A 22,938-nucleotide genomic window follows, 5' to 3' on the forward strand; every position below is an offset into this window, starting at 1 on the left:
GTTCAAAAGCAATACAAACTTATCAACAGAATTCTGTTTCTACATATGATATGATAACTGCTCTAGGACCTGCCCTTTCACCATAAACAGCTACAAAAGTGCACAAAATACATGAAACAACTGTTTCCAGACATGAAACAACTGGCAGTGCAGGACTGTGATAACTGAAAGGGGGAAATAAATAAAGGGAGCCCTCTGATTGCTCCACCTTCCCACCTAGATGCAATTCCAGACAGTGCAGAAAGAGAAGGAATTCAAGTAGAACCCAAGAGTCTCTGTGTTGAGAAGACAGAGATCAAAGTTCTAGGAAGTGCTAAAATTTTCAAAGCTATGTCCTGGAGAGGAAGAAGCTATGCATAAAAAGAAATCAAAGAAGTCATCACAAGGGACCCTTTGAGTCTTTGGGTGAATACAGATCTACTCAGGCACAGGGTGAAAGTCCACAAGGCTGTGCAAGGAGCAACTGTTAGGATAAAGAACATTAAGGAGAAAGTGTAAGCTGAATACTTTCCAGAGTTCACACAGGGCTGCCAATTGATTGAGTTCCCACCAGCCAGAATGGAGAGATCTCATTGAATATGGGGGTCATTTAATAGACACCCCAAAAGAGTCTTCAGTAGTGGAACTATCCTACACCTAAACAAAAAGCTATTCTAAACAAACCATACAAATGCTTTTAAATGAGGCTGAAAAAGATTAAGCTGATCTACAAGTAACTTAAGTGTATGGCCACAAAAAAAACTTTCGATGGGCTTTACAGAAGCAATAAAATCCGAACACAACAATACAACATTTACAATGTCCAATTAAAACATCTAATTAAAGAAAATCACTGTACATGTGAGGAAACAGGAAAAATATAACTCATTAACAAGAGGAAAATCAGTCAATAGAAACAGACTTAGAAACAATGGAGATAATAGAACCAGATTTTAAAACAGCTACTATAAACATAATATATGCACAAGAATCTAAAGGAAATCATGAAAATAATTGTAAAAAAAGAGAAAATAAAGAGAAATAGATGGGAGTTGTAAAGATGAAAAGTAAAATATCTGACATGAACATTTAATTGGATAGAATTAATAGAAGATTTAACACTGCAGACAAAAAGATGACTAAACTGACAAACACAGAGAAACAGAAAACCATCCAAAACGAAGAAAGAAAAAGTATAAAAAAAGGAACAGAGCCAGACTTATAGTACAACATCAACCAATTTAACATGTAACCAGAGTACCAAAAGGAGAGGAGGGAAATGGAAAAAAAATTTGAAGAAATAATGGCCAAAAGTTTTCCAAATTTGATGAAAACTATACGCCCACAGACCAAGAAGCTCAACAAATCCCAAGTAGAAGAAACAAGAAGAAAGTGATACCAAGGCATACCTCATAATCACACTATTGAAAATCAGTCATAAAGAAATAATCTTAAAAGCAGGCTGATACATAAAAAGAAACGAAATTGAGTAATTTGTAGTGAGGTGGATGGACCTAGAGTCTGTCATACAGAGTGAAGTAAGTCAGAAAGAGAAAAACAAATACTGTATACTAACTGTATATACTGTATAATACTGTATATATGGAATCTAAAAAAAAAAAGTCGTTCTGAAGAACCTAGGGGCAGGACAGGAATAAAGATGCAGATGTAGAGAATTCACTTGAGGACACAGGGAGAAGGAAGAATAAGCTGGGAAGAACTGAGAGAGTGGCACTGACATATATATACTACCAAATGTAAAACAGATAGCTAGTGGGAAGCAGCTGCATAGCACAGGGAGATCAGATCAGTGCTTTGTGACCACCTAGAGGGGTGGGATAGGGAGGGTGGGAGGGAGACACAAGAGGGAGGAGATGTGGGGATATATGTATAGCTGATTCACTTTGTTATACAGCAGAAACTAACATAACAATGTAAAGCAACTGTACTCCAATAAAGATGTTAAAAAAATTTTAAAAAGCAGGCAGAGAAAAAGAGACACATTATGCACAGAAGAACACAGAATTACTGCACACTTCTCATGAGAAAAATGCAAGTCAAAATATAACAAAACACTTTTAAAGTGTCGGGAGAAAAGTGCCAACCCAGAACTCTACAACCACTGAAAAAAATCTTTCAAAACTTGAAAGTATTGATATAAGACTTTTTCAGACAAGCAACAGTTGAGAATTGATTGTACTACAATAAATCCTAAAAGAAGTTTTCCAGATGGAAGAAAATGAGGCCAGATAAAAAACTGATCAACATAAAAGAAGGAAGAACAGAGGAAATAGTAGTAAATGTGTAATTATGAGACTTTTCCTCATACTTAAATTTCCTTAAGCTGTTCAACACAAAAATAACCAATGTACTATGGGATTTATAACATATAGAAATAAAATGCAGGACAATAATAGCCCAAAGGACAGGAGGGGGAAATCGAATTATACTGGTTGTAAAATTTCTAAATTATACCTGAAATAGTATAACATTGTTTTAAGGTGCACTGTGGTAAGTAAAAGATGCAGATTGTCACCCTAGAGCAGCCACACTTTAAGAAAAGCAAACCAAAGAGGGAAGAGAAATGAGTTAATCCAAAGTCGGCAGGGGAAAATAAAAAGGGAACAAAAGACACATTAGGCAAATGGAAAACAAATAGTAATTTGGCATATCTAAACTCAACCATATCACCATGCTGTACATTAAATCCCCATAATTTATTCATCTTAAAACTGAAAGTTTGTACCCTGTGACCCATAGCTCCCATTTCCCCTGCCCCAGCCCATGGCAACCACCATTCTACTCTTTGTTTCTATGAGTTCTTCTTTCTTTCTTTATTTTTTTTGCGGTACGCGGGCCTCCCACTCTTGTGGCTTCTCCCGTTGCGGAGCACAGGCTCCAGACACGCAGGCTCAGCAGCCATGGCTCACGGGCCCAGCCGCTCCGTGGCATGTGGGATCTTCCCGGATCGGGGCACGAACCCGTGTCCCGTGCATCGGCAGGCGGACTCTCAACCACTGCGCCACCAGGGAAGCCCTACTTTCTTTTTTAAAATAAGATTCCACATATGAGTGAAATCATACAATATTTGTTTTTCTCTGTCTGGTTTATTGCACTTAGCATTATCCCTGCAGGTTCATCCATGTTGCCACAGATTGCAGGACCTCCTTCTTTGACAGAAATCTACTTTAACTATAAAGACACAAGATAGATTAGAAGTAAAACAATGAAAAAAGATACAGCATGCAAACACTAGCCATAAGAAAGCTGGAGTGGATAGGGGTGAGGGGAGAAGGAACTGGATGAAGTCAGTCAAAAGATACAAGCTTCCAATTATAAATAAGTACCAGGGATGTAATGTACAACATGATAAACAGAAGTAACATTTCTATATGTTATATATGAAAGTTAAGAGTTCTTTAGTTTTTCTTTTAGCTTTTTTCTATTTATTTAACTTTGTATCTCTATGAACTGATGGATGTTCACTAAACTTATTGTGATAATCATTTCACGATGTAAGTCAAATCATTATACTATACACCTTAAACTTAAAAAAAAAAAAAACCAAAGGAAGCTAGAGTGGGTATATTATAGCAGATAAATAGACTTCTGGACAAAGAACATTATCCAGGATAAACAGGGACATTTCATAGCAATAAAGAAGTCAATTTATGAAGAAGACATAACAAATCTAATGCAGATGTACCTAATAACAGAGTTCCAAAATCCATAAAAAGCAAAACTGACAGAACCAAAAGGAGAAACTGACAAGGTCACAACTACAATGGGCCATTTCAACACCAGACTCTTGATAATTATAAAATTACTAAAAATAGAGAATATCTGAACAAAACTGTCGAATCCCTTGACCTAATGGACATTTATAGAACACACCAGGCAACAATAGCAGAATATATATATTTCAATGTACATGTTACATTGTACCAGGATAAATCAAATTCTGAACCATAAAACAAGTCTCAGTAAATTTTAAAATATTCAACTTACACGAAGTATGTTCTCAGTACAACAGAAGTAAATCGGAAATCACTGAAAGAGAAACCTCTAGAAAAACTCCCGAATATTTGAAAACTAAATGACACACTTATAAATAACCCACAGGCCAAAGACAGAATAAAAACGAAAATACAACGATCAAAATGTATGGGGAGCTGCAAAAACAGTACTTAGCAGGAAATTTATAGCTCTTAAAACACATATAGAAAAGAAGAAAGGTCTCAAATCAATGACATCAGCTTCTACCTAAAGAAACTAGGGGAAAAATATAGAGCAAATGAAGCCCACAGTAAGTTAAAAAAAGGAAATAATAAATATTAGAGGGGAAGTCAATGTACCAGAAATAGAAAAGAAAACAATGAAACTAAAAACTGGGTGTCTTAGAAGATCAATAAAATTGATAAACCTCTAGCCAGACTGAATAGGATAAAAAGAGAGAAGAATCAAATTACCAATATCAGAAATGAGAAAAGTAACATCACTGCAGATTCTATAGATATTAAAAGGATAAGTGAATATTATGAACAATTTTATGCTTATAAATACAACATATATGAAATGGACAGATGCCTTAAAAGACACCAACTACCAAAGCTCATTCAAGTAGAAATAGATAACCTGAACAGTCCTATGTCTGTTAAAAAAATTGAAACTGAACTCCTGGTCCAGACGGCTCCACTAGTGAATTTTATCAAACATTCAAGAAATAAATAATACCAATTCTCCATAAATTCTTCCAGAAAATTGAAGATGTGAGAACACTTTCCAACTCATTCTGTGAGGCCAGAAACCAAAGACTGAAATATCTTATATATCTTATCCTCATACTAAAACCACAGACGTTATAAGAAAACTACAGATCAGTATTTCTTATGAACATAGATGTAAAAATCCAAATACAATTTCAGCAAATCAAATTCAACAATATATAAAAAAGATACCGTATCATGACCAAGTAGAGTTTATTTCAGGAATGAAATGTTGGGTTTAACGTTCAAAAATCAATGTAATTCACTATATTAACAAACCAAAAAAGAAAAACTATATGATTATGTCGAGTGATGCAGAAAAGCAATTGACAAAATCCAACATCCATTTCTGATCAAAACTCTTAGCAAACGAGAAGTAAAAGGGAACTCCCTCAATCTGATAAAGGGCATCTATGAAAAACCTAAAACTAACATCATACTTAATGACAAAAGACTAATTGCTTACCCTAGGCAGGAGCCAGACTGGGATGTCTGCTCTCACTGGTCCTACTCAACACTGTGCTGGAGGTTCTTGCCAGTGTAATCACACAAGAGTAAAGAAATAAAACACATCCAGATTGGAGATGAAGAAGGAAAACTGTCTTTATTCACAGACATTTTCAACTAGGTAGAAGATCCAATGGAATCTCCAAAAACTTTCAATAACTGATAAGTGAGTTTAGCAAGATTATAGGAACATGATCAATATGGAAAAATCATTTGTACTTCTATGTACTAGCAGCAAACAATCAGAAACTGAAATTAACAAAACAAAATCATTTACAGGGACTTCCCTGGTGGCACAGTGGTTAAGACTCCATGCTCCCAATGCAGGGGGCCTGGGTTCGATCCCTAGCTGGGGAACTAGATCCCACATGCGTGCCACAACTAAGACCTGGTGCAACCAAATAAATAAATAAATATTTTTAAAAAATCATTTACAATAGCATCAAAACATATTAAATACTTAGGAAGAAATCTGACAAAAAAATGTAAAAGACCTGTACATTGAACACTACAAAACACTGCTGAGAGAAATTAAAGATGACCTGAATAAATGGACAGATATACCTTGTTCATGAGTTGGAAGACTCAATATTGTTAAGATGTCAATTCTCTTCAAACTGATCTAGAGAGTCAATACAATCCCAATGAAAATCCCAAGCAGGCTTTTTTGTAGAAACTGACAAACTAATTCTAAAATCCAAATGGAAAGGCAAATGACCTAGAATAGCCAAAACAACCTGGAAAAAGAACAAAGTTAGAACAAGATTTTTTATAAAGCTACAGTAATCAAGACAGTGTGGCACTGTATTGGCACAAAAACAAAAAGATCAATGGGAAAGAATAAAAAATAAAGAAATAGACCCACACAGTTTTCCACAAAAGTGAAAGACAACTCAATGGAGAGAGGGTAGTCTTTTCAAAAAATGATGCTAAAACTACTGGATATCCATCTGGAAAAAAAAAGAACTGTGATCCATATCTTATACCATATACAAAAATTAATTCAAAATGGATCAGACTTAAACGTAAAACTTAAAACTACAACATTTCTATTAAAAAAATAGAAGAAAACTTGGGATAGGCAAAGATTTCTTAGATACTAAAGCACAGTAATTAAAAGAAAAAAAGGACAAATTGGACTTAATCAAGATTAAAAATTTCTCCTCTTCAAAAGACACTGTTTAAAGGATGAAAAGACAAGTAACATACTGGGGGACAAAATCTTTGCAAAGCCCACATCTGATAAAAGAATTATATCCAGAAAATATAAAGAACTCTCACAACCTAATTATAAGAAAACAAATAATCTCATTTAAAAAATGGGCAAAATATTTGCTCACTGAACAGCAAACAAGCACATGAAGACATGCTCAACATCATTAATCATTAGGAAAATGCAAATTAAATCATAATGAGATATCACTACACATCTTCTAGAGGAGCTAAAATTAAACTGACCATACCAACTGTTCGTGAGGATATGGAGGAACTGGAACTCTCATACATTTATGATAGGAATGTAAAATGGTAAACCATATGGCAGTTTCTTGAAAAGTTACACATATACAATGATATGATCCAGTCATTCCACAAGTAAGTATTTTCCCAAGAGAAATGAAAGCACATGTTCCGACAAAAATTTCTATATAGATGTTCATAGAGTCTTTCTTTACAATAACAAAAAACTGGGAACAACCTAAATATTAATCGACAGATGAAAGGATAGACAAATTCTGATATATGCCTATAACAGAATACTACTTGACAATAAAAAGAAATTAAACCATTGATACATACTGTAACATGTATGAATCAAAAAATAATCTTGCCAGGTAAAAAAGAAAAGCAAATAAGAGAACAACCAACAGAATTCTATTTATGAAATTTTGGGAAATGCAAATTCCTCTTTATTGACAGAAAGCAGATCAGTAGCTGCCTGGGGACAGGAATAGGCAGGGAAGGGAAAAGGAGGGGCAGGAGAGAGGAATTACAGAGGAGAACACAGAAACTTTTGGTAGTGATGCATATGTTCATTGTGTTGATTGTGGTGGTAGTTTCATAGATACATACATATGTGAAAATTTATCAAATTGTACAATTTGAATGCATGCAACTTATTGTATGTCAATTATCACTCAATAAAGCTGTTAAAAATAACATTTACAATATCATCCAAAAGCATGAAATAATACTAAGTGATAAGTTTAACGTGTTCAAGATCTTTACACTGGAAACTACTATAAAATATTGCTAAGAGAAATCAAAGAAGACCTAAATAAATGGAGAGATATATCATGCTCATGGATTGGAAAATTCAATGTTACTGAAATATCCACTCACCCAAAATTAATCTATATGTTCAATGCAATGCCCATCCAAAGTCAGCAGACTTTTGTGTAGAAATTGACAAACAAATTTTAAAATTTCTTTGGAAATACAAAGGACACAAAATAGTCAAAATACTTCTGAAAAAGAACAAAGTTGGAAGACTTACAACACTACCTAATTTCAAGACTTAGTATAAAGCTACAGATATTAAGACAAACATGTAGATCAGTGAAACTGAATAAAGTCTAGAAATATACATACATATATATTTCAGTTAACTTTCAACAAAGACGCCAAGTTAAATTCAATAACATAATTTCAAAAAGTGGTGCTGGAGCAAATGGACATCCATATGGAAGGAAATGGAAGTCAACCCTTACCTCACACCATACATAAAAATTAAATCAATACATATCATAGACCTAAATATAAAAGCCAAAATTACAAAACTTCTAGAAGAAAACAAAAGAGAAAGAGCTTTGTGAAGTTGGCATTGGTAAAGATTTCTTTTCTAAGTTTTCTTAGAAAACACGAAATGCATAAACCTTAAAAAAAAATTGGCCAATTGGACTTCATTGAAATTTAAAACTTCTGTTCTTTGAAAGCCACTGTTATAAAAAAGAAAAAGCTAGCCACAGACTTTGAGAAAATATTTATAATGTAAATATCTGGGAAAGGCAATAATAAAAAGATAAAAATCTTAAAATTTAAAATGGAAAAAAGAAGATACATAAATGGCCCATAGCACATGAATGCTCAATATCATTATTAATCAGAGAACAGTAAATTAAAACTACAGAGAAACACTACACACACACTAGAATGCCTAAAATTAAAAAGCCTGACAACACCAAGTGTTGGCAAGGATGGAAAGCAAATGGAACTCTCATTCATCATTGGCAAAATGTAAAATGGTTCCATCTCTTATCCCTTTTCATACGACCCACCTATTCCACCCCTAGGTATTTATCCAAGAAAAATAAAATCATATATCCACACAGAGACTTGTACATAAATGTTCATAATAGCAGCTTTCTTCAGAACAGCCCAAAACTGGACACAATCCAAATATTCCACACAGGTGAATGGATAAACAAATTGTGCTATATTCATACAATGAAATAGTACATAACAATAGTCAGGAATGAACTAGTACTGTTTCACACAACAACACGGATAATTCTCAAAAACATTATGCCAAACAAAAGAATCCAGACATCAAAAAATATATAATGTATGGTTCTATTTATATAAAATTCTAGAAAAACTATAGTGATATAAAGCAAGTCAGTAGATGTTTGAGGCTCACAGTAATGGGGGGACTCACAGTGAAGGGGCATGAGAGGACATCTGGAGGTGATGGAATGTTCTATATCTTAATTGTGGTGATTAAACTGATGTCTGTATTTGTCAAAATTCATCATCAAACTTAAAATGGATGCTGCTGCATGTAAACTTGATCTCAAAGATGATTAAAAATAGTAATTTATTGTTTAAGCACACATATAGATGATAAACCAATTTTTTTTTTTTCAAATCAAGGTAATGATAATCACAAAATTTAGGACAGTGTCTAACCCTGGGTTAGGGGGCAGTTAGGAAGAAGGAAGGGAACTAGAAAAAAGGGAGGAATAATGCAGGGTTGGGTAATATTCATACTGTCATAAATAAATAAACAAAAAAATGTAAGAAAGGCACCATGTGGAGAGCAGTGATGATACTGTGTCACAATTAATCCAATTCTCTTGACCTGAAGTACAGATTTAAAAAAAAGGTAGTCACCTCACCCATATATTTCCCATGTCTCTGATGTAGGGAATATGCGAATAAATCCACCTCTCCGATCATTCTCTTCCTTCACCCTCCGTAAAACTTTGATCTACACGGAGGAAGAGAAAATAAAATAAAATGAGTACCTATTTTAAAAACTGTAATCCATGTGGTAATAGGACAGAGGAAGAGAGTTATGAACCGAGAATACAAAAGAAGCATGAAGGAAGAAATTAATTCCATTTAAGATGCTGTTTTTTTGAGAAGCTATTTCTCCCATGTTCAGTATAAGATATGAGTTGGTCATGAATATTACGAATCACTCACTAATTTTCACTGAAGCCTATGTTAACCCGTAAAGGCCTGAAATAGAGTTATCTTTACCTCCTCCATTGACAGACCAAGCACAGAACCACCTAACTTCGCCGGCACCTTCTCCCGCGCTGAGCCCACAAGGTTTTTCATTTCCGCGTCACTGGCAGAGAGTGGACGGCAACGCTAAGGAGAAGAAAAAAGAAAAACAAAAATATCTTTTCATCACCTTTCTTCATTTCCCTCTAGTCAGTCCCTCAACACCATTATGTTTCATAACATGTATAAGCTCAAATCCAAAGCCCATTTTCTGTAATTGATCTCTTAGCCTGAAACCCTGGGAAATAGATGAAAGCCAGCAAACTCAAAGAAAAGAAGAGAAAACAGAATAGTAGGAAAACACTATGGGTTAAGAGAGATACAAATTAAAAAAAGAAAGAAAGATGTCCACGTGGCTTTGTAAGCTAGTACTTATTCCTAATCTTGGTTTTAGAATACACTTAATAGTTTGAAAGATATGGGAAAAAAATCTGAAAATAACCTCAACATAAGATTAAATATGTATTTATTTCAGTAAGTAACTATATTCTTTTCAGAACTGGGGAAGTAAAGTTAGGAAAAGTAAGACATAAAACAGAAAAACACACAATGAAGACCCGACGCAGCCAAAAAATAAAAATAAATAAATAAATAAAATTAAAAAAAAAAAGACCGAGAAACAGGAGCAATCTATTATGTCACAGATGAAAAAGTTGGACAGTGGGATGTTTTAGAACTTGAGGGGGGAAATATTAGGATGAAAGTTATCAGTGACACAGAAGAGAGCTGTGAGCAAAAGGCTACAACTTGAGAAACACTGTAGTTGCTAGACTACAAGACACTGGATCTAGGATGACTGCCTTGGGTACTCCAAGGAGGCAGCCAAGTGGGTCATGTTCCTTATGGATCCCCAAAGATGATCTGGCTACTTCAGCTTCTGAATGATGATCAGGAAGGCTGCTGGAGAACAAAACTTTTAAGAGATTTTGATGTTATGAGAGCAGAGAAATACAAAGGTAACAAAGGAAATCAGATAGTATGAAGCATGAAGACACACTATTATTGAAAAAGATGACTGATAAAATAAGACAAATAAATCTGCCAACTACAAAGAATAAGGAATAATCCAAGAAATGGGGGTATAATTTGTCTCTCTAGAGTCCTGGAAGTAACTCTGACCAGACAGAAGAAGTCCTACCATCAGGAACCATTGTTTATTTTTCTTTTTGTATACACAGTCTATGGAAAGGCTTTTTGACAACTAACTTTTGACATTTTCAGCAATACTCATTGTTATGGACTAAATGTTTGTGTTGCCCCAAAATTCCTATGTTGAAGCCCTAACCCCCACAATGTGACAGTATGTGGAGATGGGGCTTTTGGGAAGTAATAAGAGTCAGATGAGGACATGAGGGTGAGGCCCTGGTCTGATGGAATTAATAGCCTTTAAAGAAGAGCCACCAGGTTTCCCTGGTGGTGCAGTGGTTAAGAATCCGCCTGCCAAGGCAGGGGATGCAGGTTCGAGCCCTGGTCTGGGAAGATCCCACATGCTGCGGAGCAACTAAGCCCATGCGCCACAATTACTGAGCCTGTGCCCTAGAACCCGCGAGCCACAACTACTGAGCCCACATGCCGCAACTACTGAAGCCCACTGGCCTAGAGCCCATGCTCCACAACAAGAGAAGCCACTGCACTGAGAAGACTGTGCACTGCAACAGAGTAGCCCCCGCTCGCCACAACTAGAGAAAGCCTGCGTGCAGCAACAAAGACCAAACGCAGCCAAAAATAAGTAAATTAATTAAAAAAAAGAAAAAGAAGAGCCACCAGAGAGCTTGTTCTCTCTCTCTTTCTCTCTGCCTGAGCAAGCACAAGGAGGTCGTGTGAGCACACAGCAAGATGGTGACCACCTACAAGCCAAAGGAAGAGGCCTCAGAACAAAACCTACCTTGCCAGCACCTTGATCTTGGATTTCCCAGCCTCCAGAGCTGTGAGAAATAAGTTTCTGTGGTTTAAGCCACCCAGTCTACGGTATTTTGTTACGGCTGCCCACGCAGACTAATGCACACCTGTACATAAACAACCATGAATGGCTTTACCTTTGGACACAAGGGAGACCAATATATACTAATCTTCAAAGTTAGCATGGAGTTATAAAACACAGATTTTCTGATAGGCAACTCCATGGAAGAAAAACCACGAAATGAGCAGATACAAGCACCAAGTGAAGGTAGGAACTTTTATCTCTTTAGCTTTTCCTGTGGTATCTTCAGCATCTAGAACAGTACTTGGGATGGAGTAGGAGATCAATAAATGTTTTTTGAACAAATAAGTAAATGAATAATGTGCTGACACATAGATCAACCATGGTTAGAATTAAACTTTGCAGAGGATTTTGGGAAAAAATTTAACTCCCTTCTGATCTCTGGAAATACATTATACAGCACATGTTGGAAATCAAGAAGAATGTTTAAGATTTAAGAAGGGAATCAATATAAGTAATAGAATCATTTAAAAAAATTTCTAAAGTGTGACTTCTTATTTAGCATATAACTCGGAAAAGACAAAATATTAAATGGATGTTTTGAGGACTTCTGTCATCTTCACACACTACTTATTGTTTGCTAAAAAGACTTATCTACCTCACATGTGACAGCATGGCTTTGATCAGAAAGCCACTGGCAGTAAATCCTCCAAAGTCAAGCTGCCTTATCACTTCACACTATTTAAGAATATCTTGAAGTCCTCTGAAATTGTGAAAGAAGACAATATGAAGTAAGCATTCATTTTAATGACGTAATAAAAATAAAGATTAAGCATCTTAGAATAGAAAGAATGTTATTTTAAGATGCTGATTAACTGTATTACCAGGTTAATAAGAAAAAATATTTTAAGAAATAGTTATTACCTATAGGAATAGTTTTAAGGAATGGTCATATTTATAAGAACATGGATCAAGTCACTACTGAATAACATCTAATGAGCACATTCAATTTTTAAAAAATTATTTTCCTTTTTTTTGTCCTTTTGTTTTGTTTTTGTTGGTTCAGTCTCTTATCTGTTTTTTCATTGTTAGGGTTTTTTTCTGCTTGCTTATTTATTGTTTACTTTTCGTTCTTATCTTTTTAACTTTTTTTTGCTTTTCTAGGACCTAATTTTCATCTTTGTGGAACTGCTTCATGATATTCCTGGCTTCCAGAGATTGAGACTATTATAATGATGTTGCAATCTTCTTCTATTCATCTAAACCTGCTCCCCCAATGAATTAGCTCTCCAAAACTCTCCCAGTCATTTTTAAAGAGTTGTCTCCTACATACATTCACAACCACTCTTTTGTTACTCACAGTCCACAGTCCTAACTCTAGCCACTGTGTGCCTACATGAGGGCTATTTGAGTGGGGTGGGCAGGAGTTTAAGCAGGTGCTCCTGGCTGGGGCTTTTGGGAGGTTAGAAAAGGAAGGGGTAATGGTGCTTGTTAGATGAATGCTTCAGCTGTTAACTCCCATAAACCGACTGTTTTATTCTTTTATTGCCACAAATACCACCAGAGCGCAAAGAAAAGGTCAATGCTACTCCAAAAGAGAAAAAAAAATGTGGCTAGAAACTCCTTTAATCTCTTCTCCTATTTACTTCAATGTCAACTATTAAGAAGGCTGAGAGGGAGAAAAATAGGAAAAGTTGTAGCTCTCGAAGTCTAGGTATCTCAAATGCCTCTCTAAAATCCACCCAGGTTTCCTGTGTCTTTGGGGAAGCCAGTGGAAAATAATCAGACTAGAAAGTCAAAAATATTTTGCCAATCTCAGCTTTTCAATAAATTTGAGACGAGAGAATTTTTTAAATCTACATAATATCTGCTGTACTGGTTTATACAGGAATGTATTTATACAGGAACAACAAAGCATTACTATCCTAGACCACTGGTTGAAACCTACCAATATTTATTAATGAAATGAACTCTTAACAAATGAATTATAGACACAGATGAGAGAAAAAGCAGAGGGAAAAGGGGAGAAGATGGGATAATAATTAAAAAAAAAAAAGAAAAAAACCAGAAATGCTTATGAGTGCCAAGGAGATACTTGGAAATTAAAAGCAAAGCAAAAGAAAAAAAGGAATCAGAATGATTTGAAAGGCCATCAGGACTGTCAAAAACAAGAGCAAAGCAGTTCAAATACAAGCCATTCTGTGGTTTTGACTTTGGGCACAACAGCTCAGCTATGTTCTCTGGGTAGTGGATAGAATACATCCACATATTCCAATGGATTGACTAAATACACTAAGGAAATAAAGCTCCTCTAAACTTAAAGGGAACCATTGCCCCTGGCTAGTTACACAAGATTTAAACTACTGGGTTCTCAGATAGACTTTAAACTGTCTCAGTAAAAATTCTACCATGCAACATGCATCAAAGTTGTTAAATTATAATTAGTACAACGTAGGACTCAGAAATATACCCAGAGAAGAAACCAATATGCATCTAACCTTCATTGCTAGGGAAGAACTGGTTGAGAATGTGAAATTATTGAGACAGGGAATCACCTGCCCCCACTCACAGCAGTAAGAAACAGGTGTTGAATCAGAAAAATGGTTCTCACCCTAAAGAAAGCTGGCAAGTACCAGTAAGGAGGACTGGACAAGAGGTAGAATATGAAAAAAAAAGGTGAGGTATCCTCAAAGATATCAAAATTGAGGGGCAAAAAAAAAAATCTGCTTGACAGAGAACACATACAAAGAATAAAAAGCCTCCCAATGCAACTTTACAAAGTTTAGAATTCTGTGTTAAAAATACATGGACTAGAAATAGCTCAATTTATATGTGATGCATCTTGCCACTCAGAAAATAAAAAGTCAAGTTTAAAAAGCAAAATGAATCAGTTCTATCAAACAAAAGAAAATGAACAAAAAAACCACATATGAATAAATCTGGGTGGAAACAGACCAAAAATGGCTAATAGAGAAGGCTTACATATAATGATAACCGGAAGTATACTACTTTGAAATTAGGGGAAAAAAAAAAAAGAAAGCAAGTAAGTAGGTTTGTGTTACAGTAAAAAAAGATATGCAGCATCTGAAAATCTGTACTAAATGTAAGCCAGCAGGTCTGAGAGACATGCATCTTGCTATTAACAGAACTGGCTTTAAAAACAAAAAAATTTACCAAAACCACTTACAATTATGTTTGAAAAATCATGAAGAACTGAGGAGGTACCAGAGGATTAGAAAAAGAAAAAAAAATGAGGCACCAATCTTCAAAAATTTAAGAAGTATGCTCCTGGCGATTACCACCTGGTGAGTCTAACTTGAATCCCTAGTAAAATAATGGAACAAATATTAAAAGAAAAAAATCCATAAACATTTAGAGTTTAATGGGCTCATAAAGAATAGTAGTACAGAGACTGCTTATTTATTTTAAAATATGCTTTATAATTTTGATATTTAGGACAAAATAACAAAAAGGGGGAATAGAGCAAATATATTTAATGTCTTTGGATTTTAGAGAAGCATTTGTGAAAACTTCATATAGTCTTTATTTTAAATTATATTTCCAATCAGGACTTAGCATCATGACATAATAAATAAAATATACCAACAAAAGCTGAACACAGTTAAAAGATGCAACTGTAGGATAAGATAAGAAGCAGTGAATCAAGTTGGGAAGTGATCGGGTACTGATTAAGCATTATTTAGAATCTGTATTGATGTCTGGGAGGATGAATAATTAATTAATTATTTATTTAATTGGGTTGATTTGCATTTGTTGATGACAGTAAATGTGAAAAGACATGACTATAGATAAATGAATATCAAAATAACACCAGATACTGACAATGCAAAAAGGGAAATCAAAACAGTACTCAAGGGCTTCTCTGGTGGCACAGTGGTTGAGAATCCGCCCCTGCCACTGCAGGGGACACGGGTTCGTGCCCCGGTCAGGGAGGATCCCACATGCCGCGGAGCTGCTGGGCCCGTGAGCCATGGCCGCTAAGCCTGCGCGTCCGGAGCCTGTGCTCCGCAACGGGAGAGGCCACAACAGTGAGGGGCCCGCGTACCGCAAACAAAACAAAACAAAACAAAACAAAAAACAAAAAACAGTACTCAAAAGTATGAAGGAGACTAAATCTTCTGAGGGTAAACTATGTGTCCAAAAGTATCCCCAATATTTTACCTACTTTTGATCATTCCTTTCTCAGCATAACTCCATGTACGTATTACTATCCTCATTTGACAGATGTGGGAAGTGAGCCTGAGACGTAAGGGAACATGCCCAAGGTCTAACAGTTACTGGCAGAGTTCAAATTTGAACCCAGGTCTATCTGACTTCAAAGTCCTCATTCTTCCCACAAAACCATATCACCTACTTGAACACTGAAATGTAATTTCTGGGGCGTGAAAAATGTTGAACCATAGGTATTCAAGGGAAGGGAGAAATGTAGAAAGAGATAATGGATTAAAAAGGAATCATCAGACAACAAGCAAAAAACTGTGACTTCACAATCTGACACCACCAGAAAAAGAAAAGCTTACACGGTCTAAATGGCCCGAGCAGAAAGTTTCTTCTCTTTTCTCACTTAGCTCTGATGAAACTACTGTGGATTTGAGAGTGCTTCATTAACAGAAAGATAGGGACAAGGTAGAACATTGCAAAGGACAGTAAGAGTCGAAGAATTCAATATGTTTAAGGTTGGCTGAATAAAGCCAGAAAGCCTTTGTGTCACGTGAGCGGTGTCGAAATAAATAGCCACTAAAGAGAGGCCTTGCTCGTCCACAGGTTATTCGCAACTTATGGCAATTCAAGCAATGGAGCTAGGTGGAATAGAATTAAAATGAGTAATGGGACATTAAGATTAGATTTCCGTGTCAAAGACACTTCTTTGGAGTCAAATTCAGAAGGCTATGAAACAGTACTTTAATGTTCTCCTCAAATAGGTTAGGTCAAGAGATATTTAGAGTGTAAGCTCTTTGAAGTCAACAGCCTTGGTTTTTGTTTGCCACAGAGAGCAGCTTGCACACTTAGGTACCTGCTAAATACAAAACACTATTACAGAGTTTTGAATTCTACCAACTAAACAACAAAACTTGTGTTACAAAACCATACTAATCAGTTACCAAATACTAGACAACACAGCCAGTGAGTCTTTTTTTCATTTCTTTGATTCATATAGACCATGTAAATCACTTTATCAAAAACAGTAGCTAAGAAAGTTATAATTCAAGCTTCCAGCTTACCAGAAACTCTATCTACAAATGCCAAAATAAATATACTGGAGCTTTTTACTAAAGAGCTAATAATTGCAAGTGACACACTTATAAATGAGAACATCTACATCACTCACATCAAAGCATCAAATTCTATCACTTCAAAAGATGCTAAAAAAAATCTGCACAGAAGAAAGCGACAGTTTATTTCACATACTGCTAACAAGAATAGAAAGAGGACAAATGCTGATCATTAAGAGACTGAGATAACATATTTTGTCTTTATTTTAAACGTAGCATCTGAGACACCAAATATGGCAGAGTTTCTAAGATTCATAAAACTGCAAATTACTACATATAAGAAAAGTCATCTGTTAAAAAACTCAAATACAGCCCAATATCCAATGTGAAAACATTTCCAATATTAAGCTACTGACAAGGGTATGTTTCATAAGATGTCTGAACAAATGAAAGGTTACTGTGCACTATGATATTTCTTTCCTGGAATACTTTGGTCAGAACAATAGATATGCCTCTAAACTCTGTTCATCATTTAAATTCAACTGCCTCTATCACAGCATAATCACCATCAGAAAAAGAGGATTCATAAATTCCTGCAACCTCTACTCTTATATACTACATCCAAAAAGATCTCTGTGCATTCACTTTCACTTATTCTATTTTACATTATTAAACTGTTCAAAAAGCAGGTGCATGAAATATGTACTGTGAAACAGTGAAGCTAAATGGCTTTTCATTTGGGGAATGGAGATAAAAATTTGAATGAAATCTCCAAACGATCCAGAACTTACCTGTTTGGTGCTTGATGACTGAAACTGTGCAGATACTGGACGCTATAAAAGACAGAAAAATGGAATAAAGCCTTATCTTTTCCTAACATGCCTGTATTTTCCAACTCCTACATCTATGGTGACAAAAATAATCTTCAAGCAGACAGCAAAAGCCAAAGCCCTGTATTTTGCTCTCAAAAGATTAGAGCATTTATTATCGTTCACACTGCATTCTCCTGCGGTATAACCATTCCAGTTTCACCTTCTCACCACTGAGAACTCAATCCTACTGTCACGTACTGAAGATCCTGAAGTTAACTATTCTACCTGATAAAATGGTCTCACACAGTACATGTAATCTATAGCTTCTTTAGCCTTTAAGTAAGTGTCCTGTGGACTGCTCATGGATGAAGTCATGCCATTACCCACCAGTATGCAAAACAAACAGTGAATAGAGTCTCCACTATGTGCAAAGAGTCACCAGTAAAAGCTGACAGGCAAGCTAAGAAAAGGGATCAATTCATCCAAGATTGACATACAGCTACTCCTAGAGTGGAACTTGCAGAAACTGTCAATGATGCACAGGAACATTCGTAATCCTTTATACACAGTCCTGTGGCTCTTGCCACAGATACTGCAGAAAACAATTTGCAAAGGAACGCGATTGCCTAAATTCAGTTTTCCTAGTACGCCTAGGTTAACCCTCTACCAGCTTGGTGCTTTGTGACCACTTAGAGGGGTGGGATAGGGAGGGTGGGAGAGAGACGCAAGAGGGAGGAGATATGGGGATACATGTATATGTATAGCTGATTCACTGTTATAAAGCAGAAACTAAGACACCTTTGTAAAGCAATTTAAAAAAAAATTAAAGAAAACCCTTTGATCTGTGATGTACTGATCAAGTACAACCCTGTTGCCTGGTTTCACTTCTAATCTAAGATAATATCCCTTAAAATATAGTTCACCCTGTTCCACACCACAGCACTAATGCTAATAGGGAATAATTCTAAGGCAAGAGGTCACAGGCAACCAATAAACTGAATCCAGCTCAAGGACATGCTATGTTTCATCTGCAAAGTATTAGTTTTTAAACTGAACTCTTGTTGCCAGTATTTTAAAATAAGATTTCTGATTTCTCTTGACAGTAGGAAGATCTAACAACACTTGGCCCACACTCACGCATGGCAATGATCAGCCAGAGCACGTAAGTAAAAGAGCTGCCCTTTTGCTAGGAAGCATGCACTGCCCAGTTTACTGCAGTCACAGCACTCTTAGATGTCTCATACCTGGCCCTAGTTACCCTTTCACATTGTCTCTCTGAAGCCCCTAGAGGCATCTGAGTTTGTAAACCCTGTTCTAATGAAAAGTTATGTGAATAAATAATGGTACATAAGCTTAGCAAACAGAAGTAGCAGTAATCTACACGGGATCAGCGAGCAAAAGGAAGAGAAGTGGGAGGAAAAAAGGGAGAGGTGGAGGGCTAAAGTGGAGGTAGGGGGAACATAGGAGGGGCGAAGTAAGGGAAAGGGGAGGGACAGGGAGAAGCAGCAGCTGTTTCTGCCCTCAAAGAGCTTACAATCTAGCAGAGGAGTACTGGACAATTTAAAGGCAACAAGTCAATGAATGCAAAACAATGCAATAAAGAACCAGTAAATAATGATGCAATGAAAAGAAAAGGTCATGACAGAGTGGAATGGATTTAATAAGAAACGATCTCCAAACTTCTGAGCAGGTGAGGTAATCAATCCAGATGGGAAGACAGGAGGAAAGTGGACCTTTTGGATAGGAAGAAACGCTAGAGGCAAAGAAACACAAGTGGAAACTAGCCAGGTCTAGATGGGCGGGGACTGATCAGATGATGGAATAGGTAGGCAGAATGATGAGCTGATTGGTTTAACTGGAACAAAAATGCAGAGTACACAGACTGGCGCCACACTGGGTCAGATGATGTTTCAGACACCCATGCACAGTTTTCTGCAGGCATTTATCTCATTTAACTTCAATCTACACCTCATGATCATTGAGGGTCCCTGTGAAGAGACTCACACGTAGAGAAGATACTATTTCAACTGAGCATCTTCTCTGCGAAGCTAGTCTGAAGATCAAAAAGAATGCAGCAGGGCTTCCCTGGTGGAGCAGTGGTTAAGAATCCGCCTGCCAAGGCAGGGGACACGGGTTCGAGCCCTGGCCCGGGAAGATCCCACATGCCTCAGAGCAACTAAGCCCGTGAGCCACAGCTACTGAGCCTGCACTCTAGAGTCCACGAGCCGTAACTACTGAAGTCTGCGAGCCACAACTACTGAAGCCTACGTGCCTAGAGCCCGTACTATGCAACAAGAGAAGCCACCACAATGAGAAGCCTGCACACCACCACGAAGAGTAGCCCCCACTCACTGCAACTAGAGAAAGCCCACACACAGCAACAAAGACCCAAGCAGCGAAAAATAAATAAATTAATTAAAAAAAAAAAAAGAATACAACAGAGTAATGATGAGGAATTTGTAGATTCCCTCTCTGTGCCTCGTTTATGAGCATATCAATTTGAGAAAACAGAAAGTGATTTTTAAAAAGAGAGAAAAAGAAAAAAGGAAAAGACAATGAAAAAAGAAGCCAAAAGAAAAGAAAGAAAAAAGCAGAGAGTAAGTTGGTTTGAAAGCATTAAAAGCATAAGCTATTAGCTGTGGCTGAATATAACTGCCTCCTGTCTAGAATGGTCCCCCAATTCTCCGGCTGTAAGTGACCTTATAATCATAGCGCTTCTGCTCACTCCTTGACAACAGCTGCCACTTTGCAATAAGCTTCCTTGGGGCTTCCTGTTGCTGAATTTGCTTACCTGAGGTTTCTGGAAAGGGTTTCGCCTGGAAGACTCAAAGGTGGGATAAATTGGCCGGGTTGAGGCCCGCTGGGCAGGATCTTGACATACAAACCCTGAATGGGGAATGGGAAATATTAAAGCCTGCCATTTTCTAAGAAATTAGCAGATTTAGCTGCACCTTTCCTTTAGATGGACAAACTCAGTTTCACTGTCATAAACGTTACAGAGATCCATCCCCAGGAGGTTTAGGCATGACTCTCCCATACACATACTCCACTTGAACTTCGAACCACCACAACTGCAGCAAACAATCAAGGAATATATGCAGATAAACCAGCCTTCCTCGGGGAGCTGGGGAGCTGAAGTGTGATACTGATGGAAGAAGAGATGTAGACTTCTGATGAACTTCAGAGTAAAAGTGCAAACCACCACTTAAAAACACACAGTGGTTAATAAAGACAAGTTATTTCAAAGTGGCTTCCTGGATGGTGACTGGAAAATAATGTTGTTTACCAGGAGAACCCAGAAGCAAGCGAGGGCTCTTGTCCTGTTATAGGATCCACTTCTGGAACTGCTAAAGGTGGTCTATTGGCAACTTCCAAAATGGGCTTTGTAGATTACCCATTGCTTAAGAAATTAAGTTTCGGCCAATTTCACTTATTTCCTAAAAGGAAGGAAATTCTCATCTAAGGAGAACACGGTAGCAAAGTTTTACAGCATTTGCTGGTACACCAAGTGTCAGTTCATTTCAAGTGTATTTTATCATGTCTTTTTAGAGTACTTAAGACAACAGCAACTCCAAACCCAAAACATACCCACCTGGCTGCCCATCTCCATCTCAAAGTTCTGGCTTATCTACTCAGAAAGGGATTGCTTCCTTGGCTGCTTCAGTTACAACCACTACAGAAGAGCGCTGACACCAGTAGAGACTGCCTAGCAGAAACACAGCCAGTCTCCTTCGTAACAAAGCCTCTTCAGTGGGTTTCACTATCTCAGCTCAGAGAAAAATATATTTTCTCCAGATCTTTGCTTAATTCTCTTCCTCAGCTCCTAATTCCTGTGCCCCAGGAATTAGGTCTCAGCCCTAGTTGTGGTTCGGCCTCAGGGCAGGATGGAGCCAGGGGGAATAGAAACATATAAACACTTCCCTGAAAATATAATTTTTTAGTAGAAAACATTTAGCATGGCTGAGAAACTGCCAGTTGGCAACACCTACAGAACCTGACAAAATGGATGCACTGCTTAACTTTTATATGAGTTTTCAGAAAACACTACTACTCACCTACAACAGTGAACATATCTGAAATCATACTGGCTTTAATCTTTAGGTCCAGAGGTGCATCACTAACAGAACAAAGAAAGAAAAGAGCAATCAATAATTTTATAGGTTAACAGAATAGCTGCCCCTAACAGGCCTTAATACAGCAAAGCTACCAAATGTCAATGAGGAGATACACATAAAGCACATCAAATCCATGGGGGAAAAAAAAACATCTGGACAAAAATTCTAGAAATAAAAGCCTGGCATCAAACTCATCCTCTGCAAGGCAGGCCCAGATCTAAGGCGCTTATCCCCTGACATGCAATCTTTTTATTCCAGAAGGTATTGTGCAATTCAAACTTTGCACAGGTCATAACACTGCTCCACTATCACTGTGGATTTGAGAGGTTCAGATTTTTAATATGCTCTTTGATGAGTGTGCCCATCGTTCAATTTTTTTTTTTTTACTGCTGTGATAGTCAAATCACATTCACATGCAAGAGAAGAAACTTGGGCTATCTCTGTACATTTTTTAAGGCTTCATTTTCCATTCTAAATCCATCTTCTTTAGCTTGCAGGCTTGCAAATGAAGGCAAAAAAAAAAAAAAAAATACAAGTTATACCAAAATATCACCAGATGATGCAGCAGGAACCCACATGGAAACAGAAACAACATGGTCCGAAAGCAGGGGGCATCCCTATGGCAGGGATGCCATACTGGCTTTGGAGTTGAGGTGTTCCTCCAGAAACCAGATTCCTCTGGCTGCTGACCCAATGCCTTATCCTGGGGCTCTCTAACATTGTATAATGTACATTGCTGGGAAATCTGCAAAATGCTGACTTAACCAAAGTGTGGCACAGCATCTGAAGCATCTGTATTATCCAGCTCTACACCTTACTACTGGGGTTAAGCCAAACTCCCACCCTACAAAGTAGTCAGTCTGTCTTTATTTGATTACTTGGCATTTTCCCAAAAGTTCTCATTGTTAAAAATGCAGCAGCTGGGTGGTCTCTGTCATAAATCTCTTGGGTTTTCTAGCTGTTTAGAGAAGCACAGAGCTAACAGAAACTCTGGCTGTAGCCACAGATAGAAGCAGAATCTTCTCTGGTATTGAAAAATAAGTTTCTTTCCTTCTTCTAAACAATAGATAGGTTAAAAAAATTTTTTTAAAGATT

General features: G+C 36.9%; 1 protein-coding gene across 1 annotated transcript in view; it reads right to left on the minus strand.

The window, feature by feature from the left end:
* TTLL5 (tubulin tyrosine ligase like 5) overlaps positions 1–22,938 on the minus strand; it is a gene marked incomplete at its 3' end in the record, with an annotated part of 258,145 nt that overhangs the window by 159,575 nt on the left and 75,632 nt on the right. The window contains exons 14-18 of the mRNA XM_082845972.1: positions 21,784–21,845; positions 20,520–20,614; positions 17,708–17,749; positions 9,735–9,848; positions 9,368–9,459 (exon numbers count right to left, since the gene is read on the minus strand). Coding sequence (XP_082702098.1) covers positions 9,368–9,459; positions 9,735–9,848; positions 17,708–17,749; positions 20,520–20,614; positions 21,784–21,845 — 405 coding nt within the window. The remainder of the gene's footprint in view (positions 1–9,367; positions 9,460–9,734; positions 9,849–17,707; positions 17,750–20,519; positions 20,615–21,783; positions 21,846–22,938) is intronic.

The sequence above is a fragment of the Leucopleurus acutus genome (genome assembly GCF_964270905.1).
Source record: "Leucopleurus acutus genome assembly, chromosome: 1".
Lineage (NCBI taxonomy): Eukaryota > Metazoa > Chordata > Mammalia > Artiodactyla > Delphinidae > Leucopleurus > Leucopleurus acutus.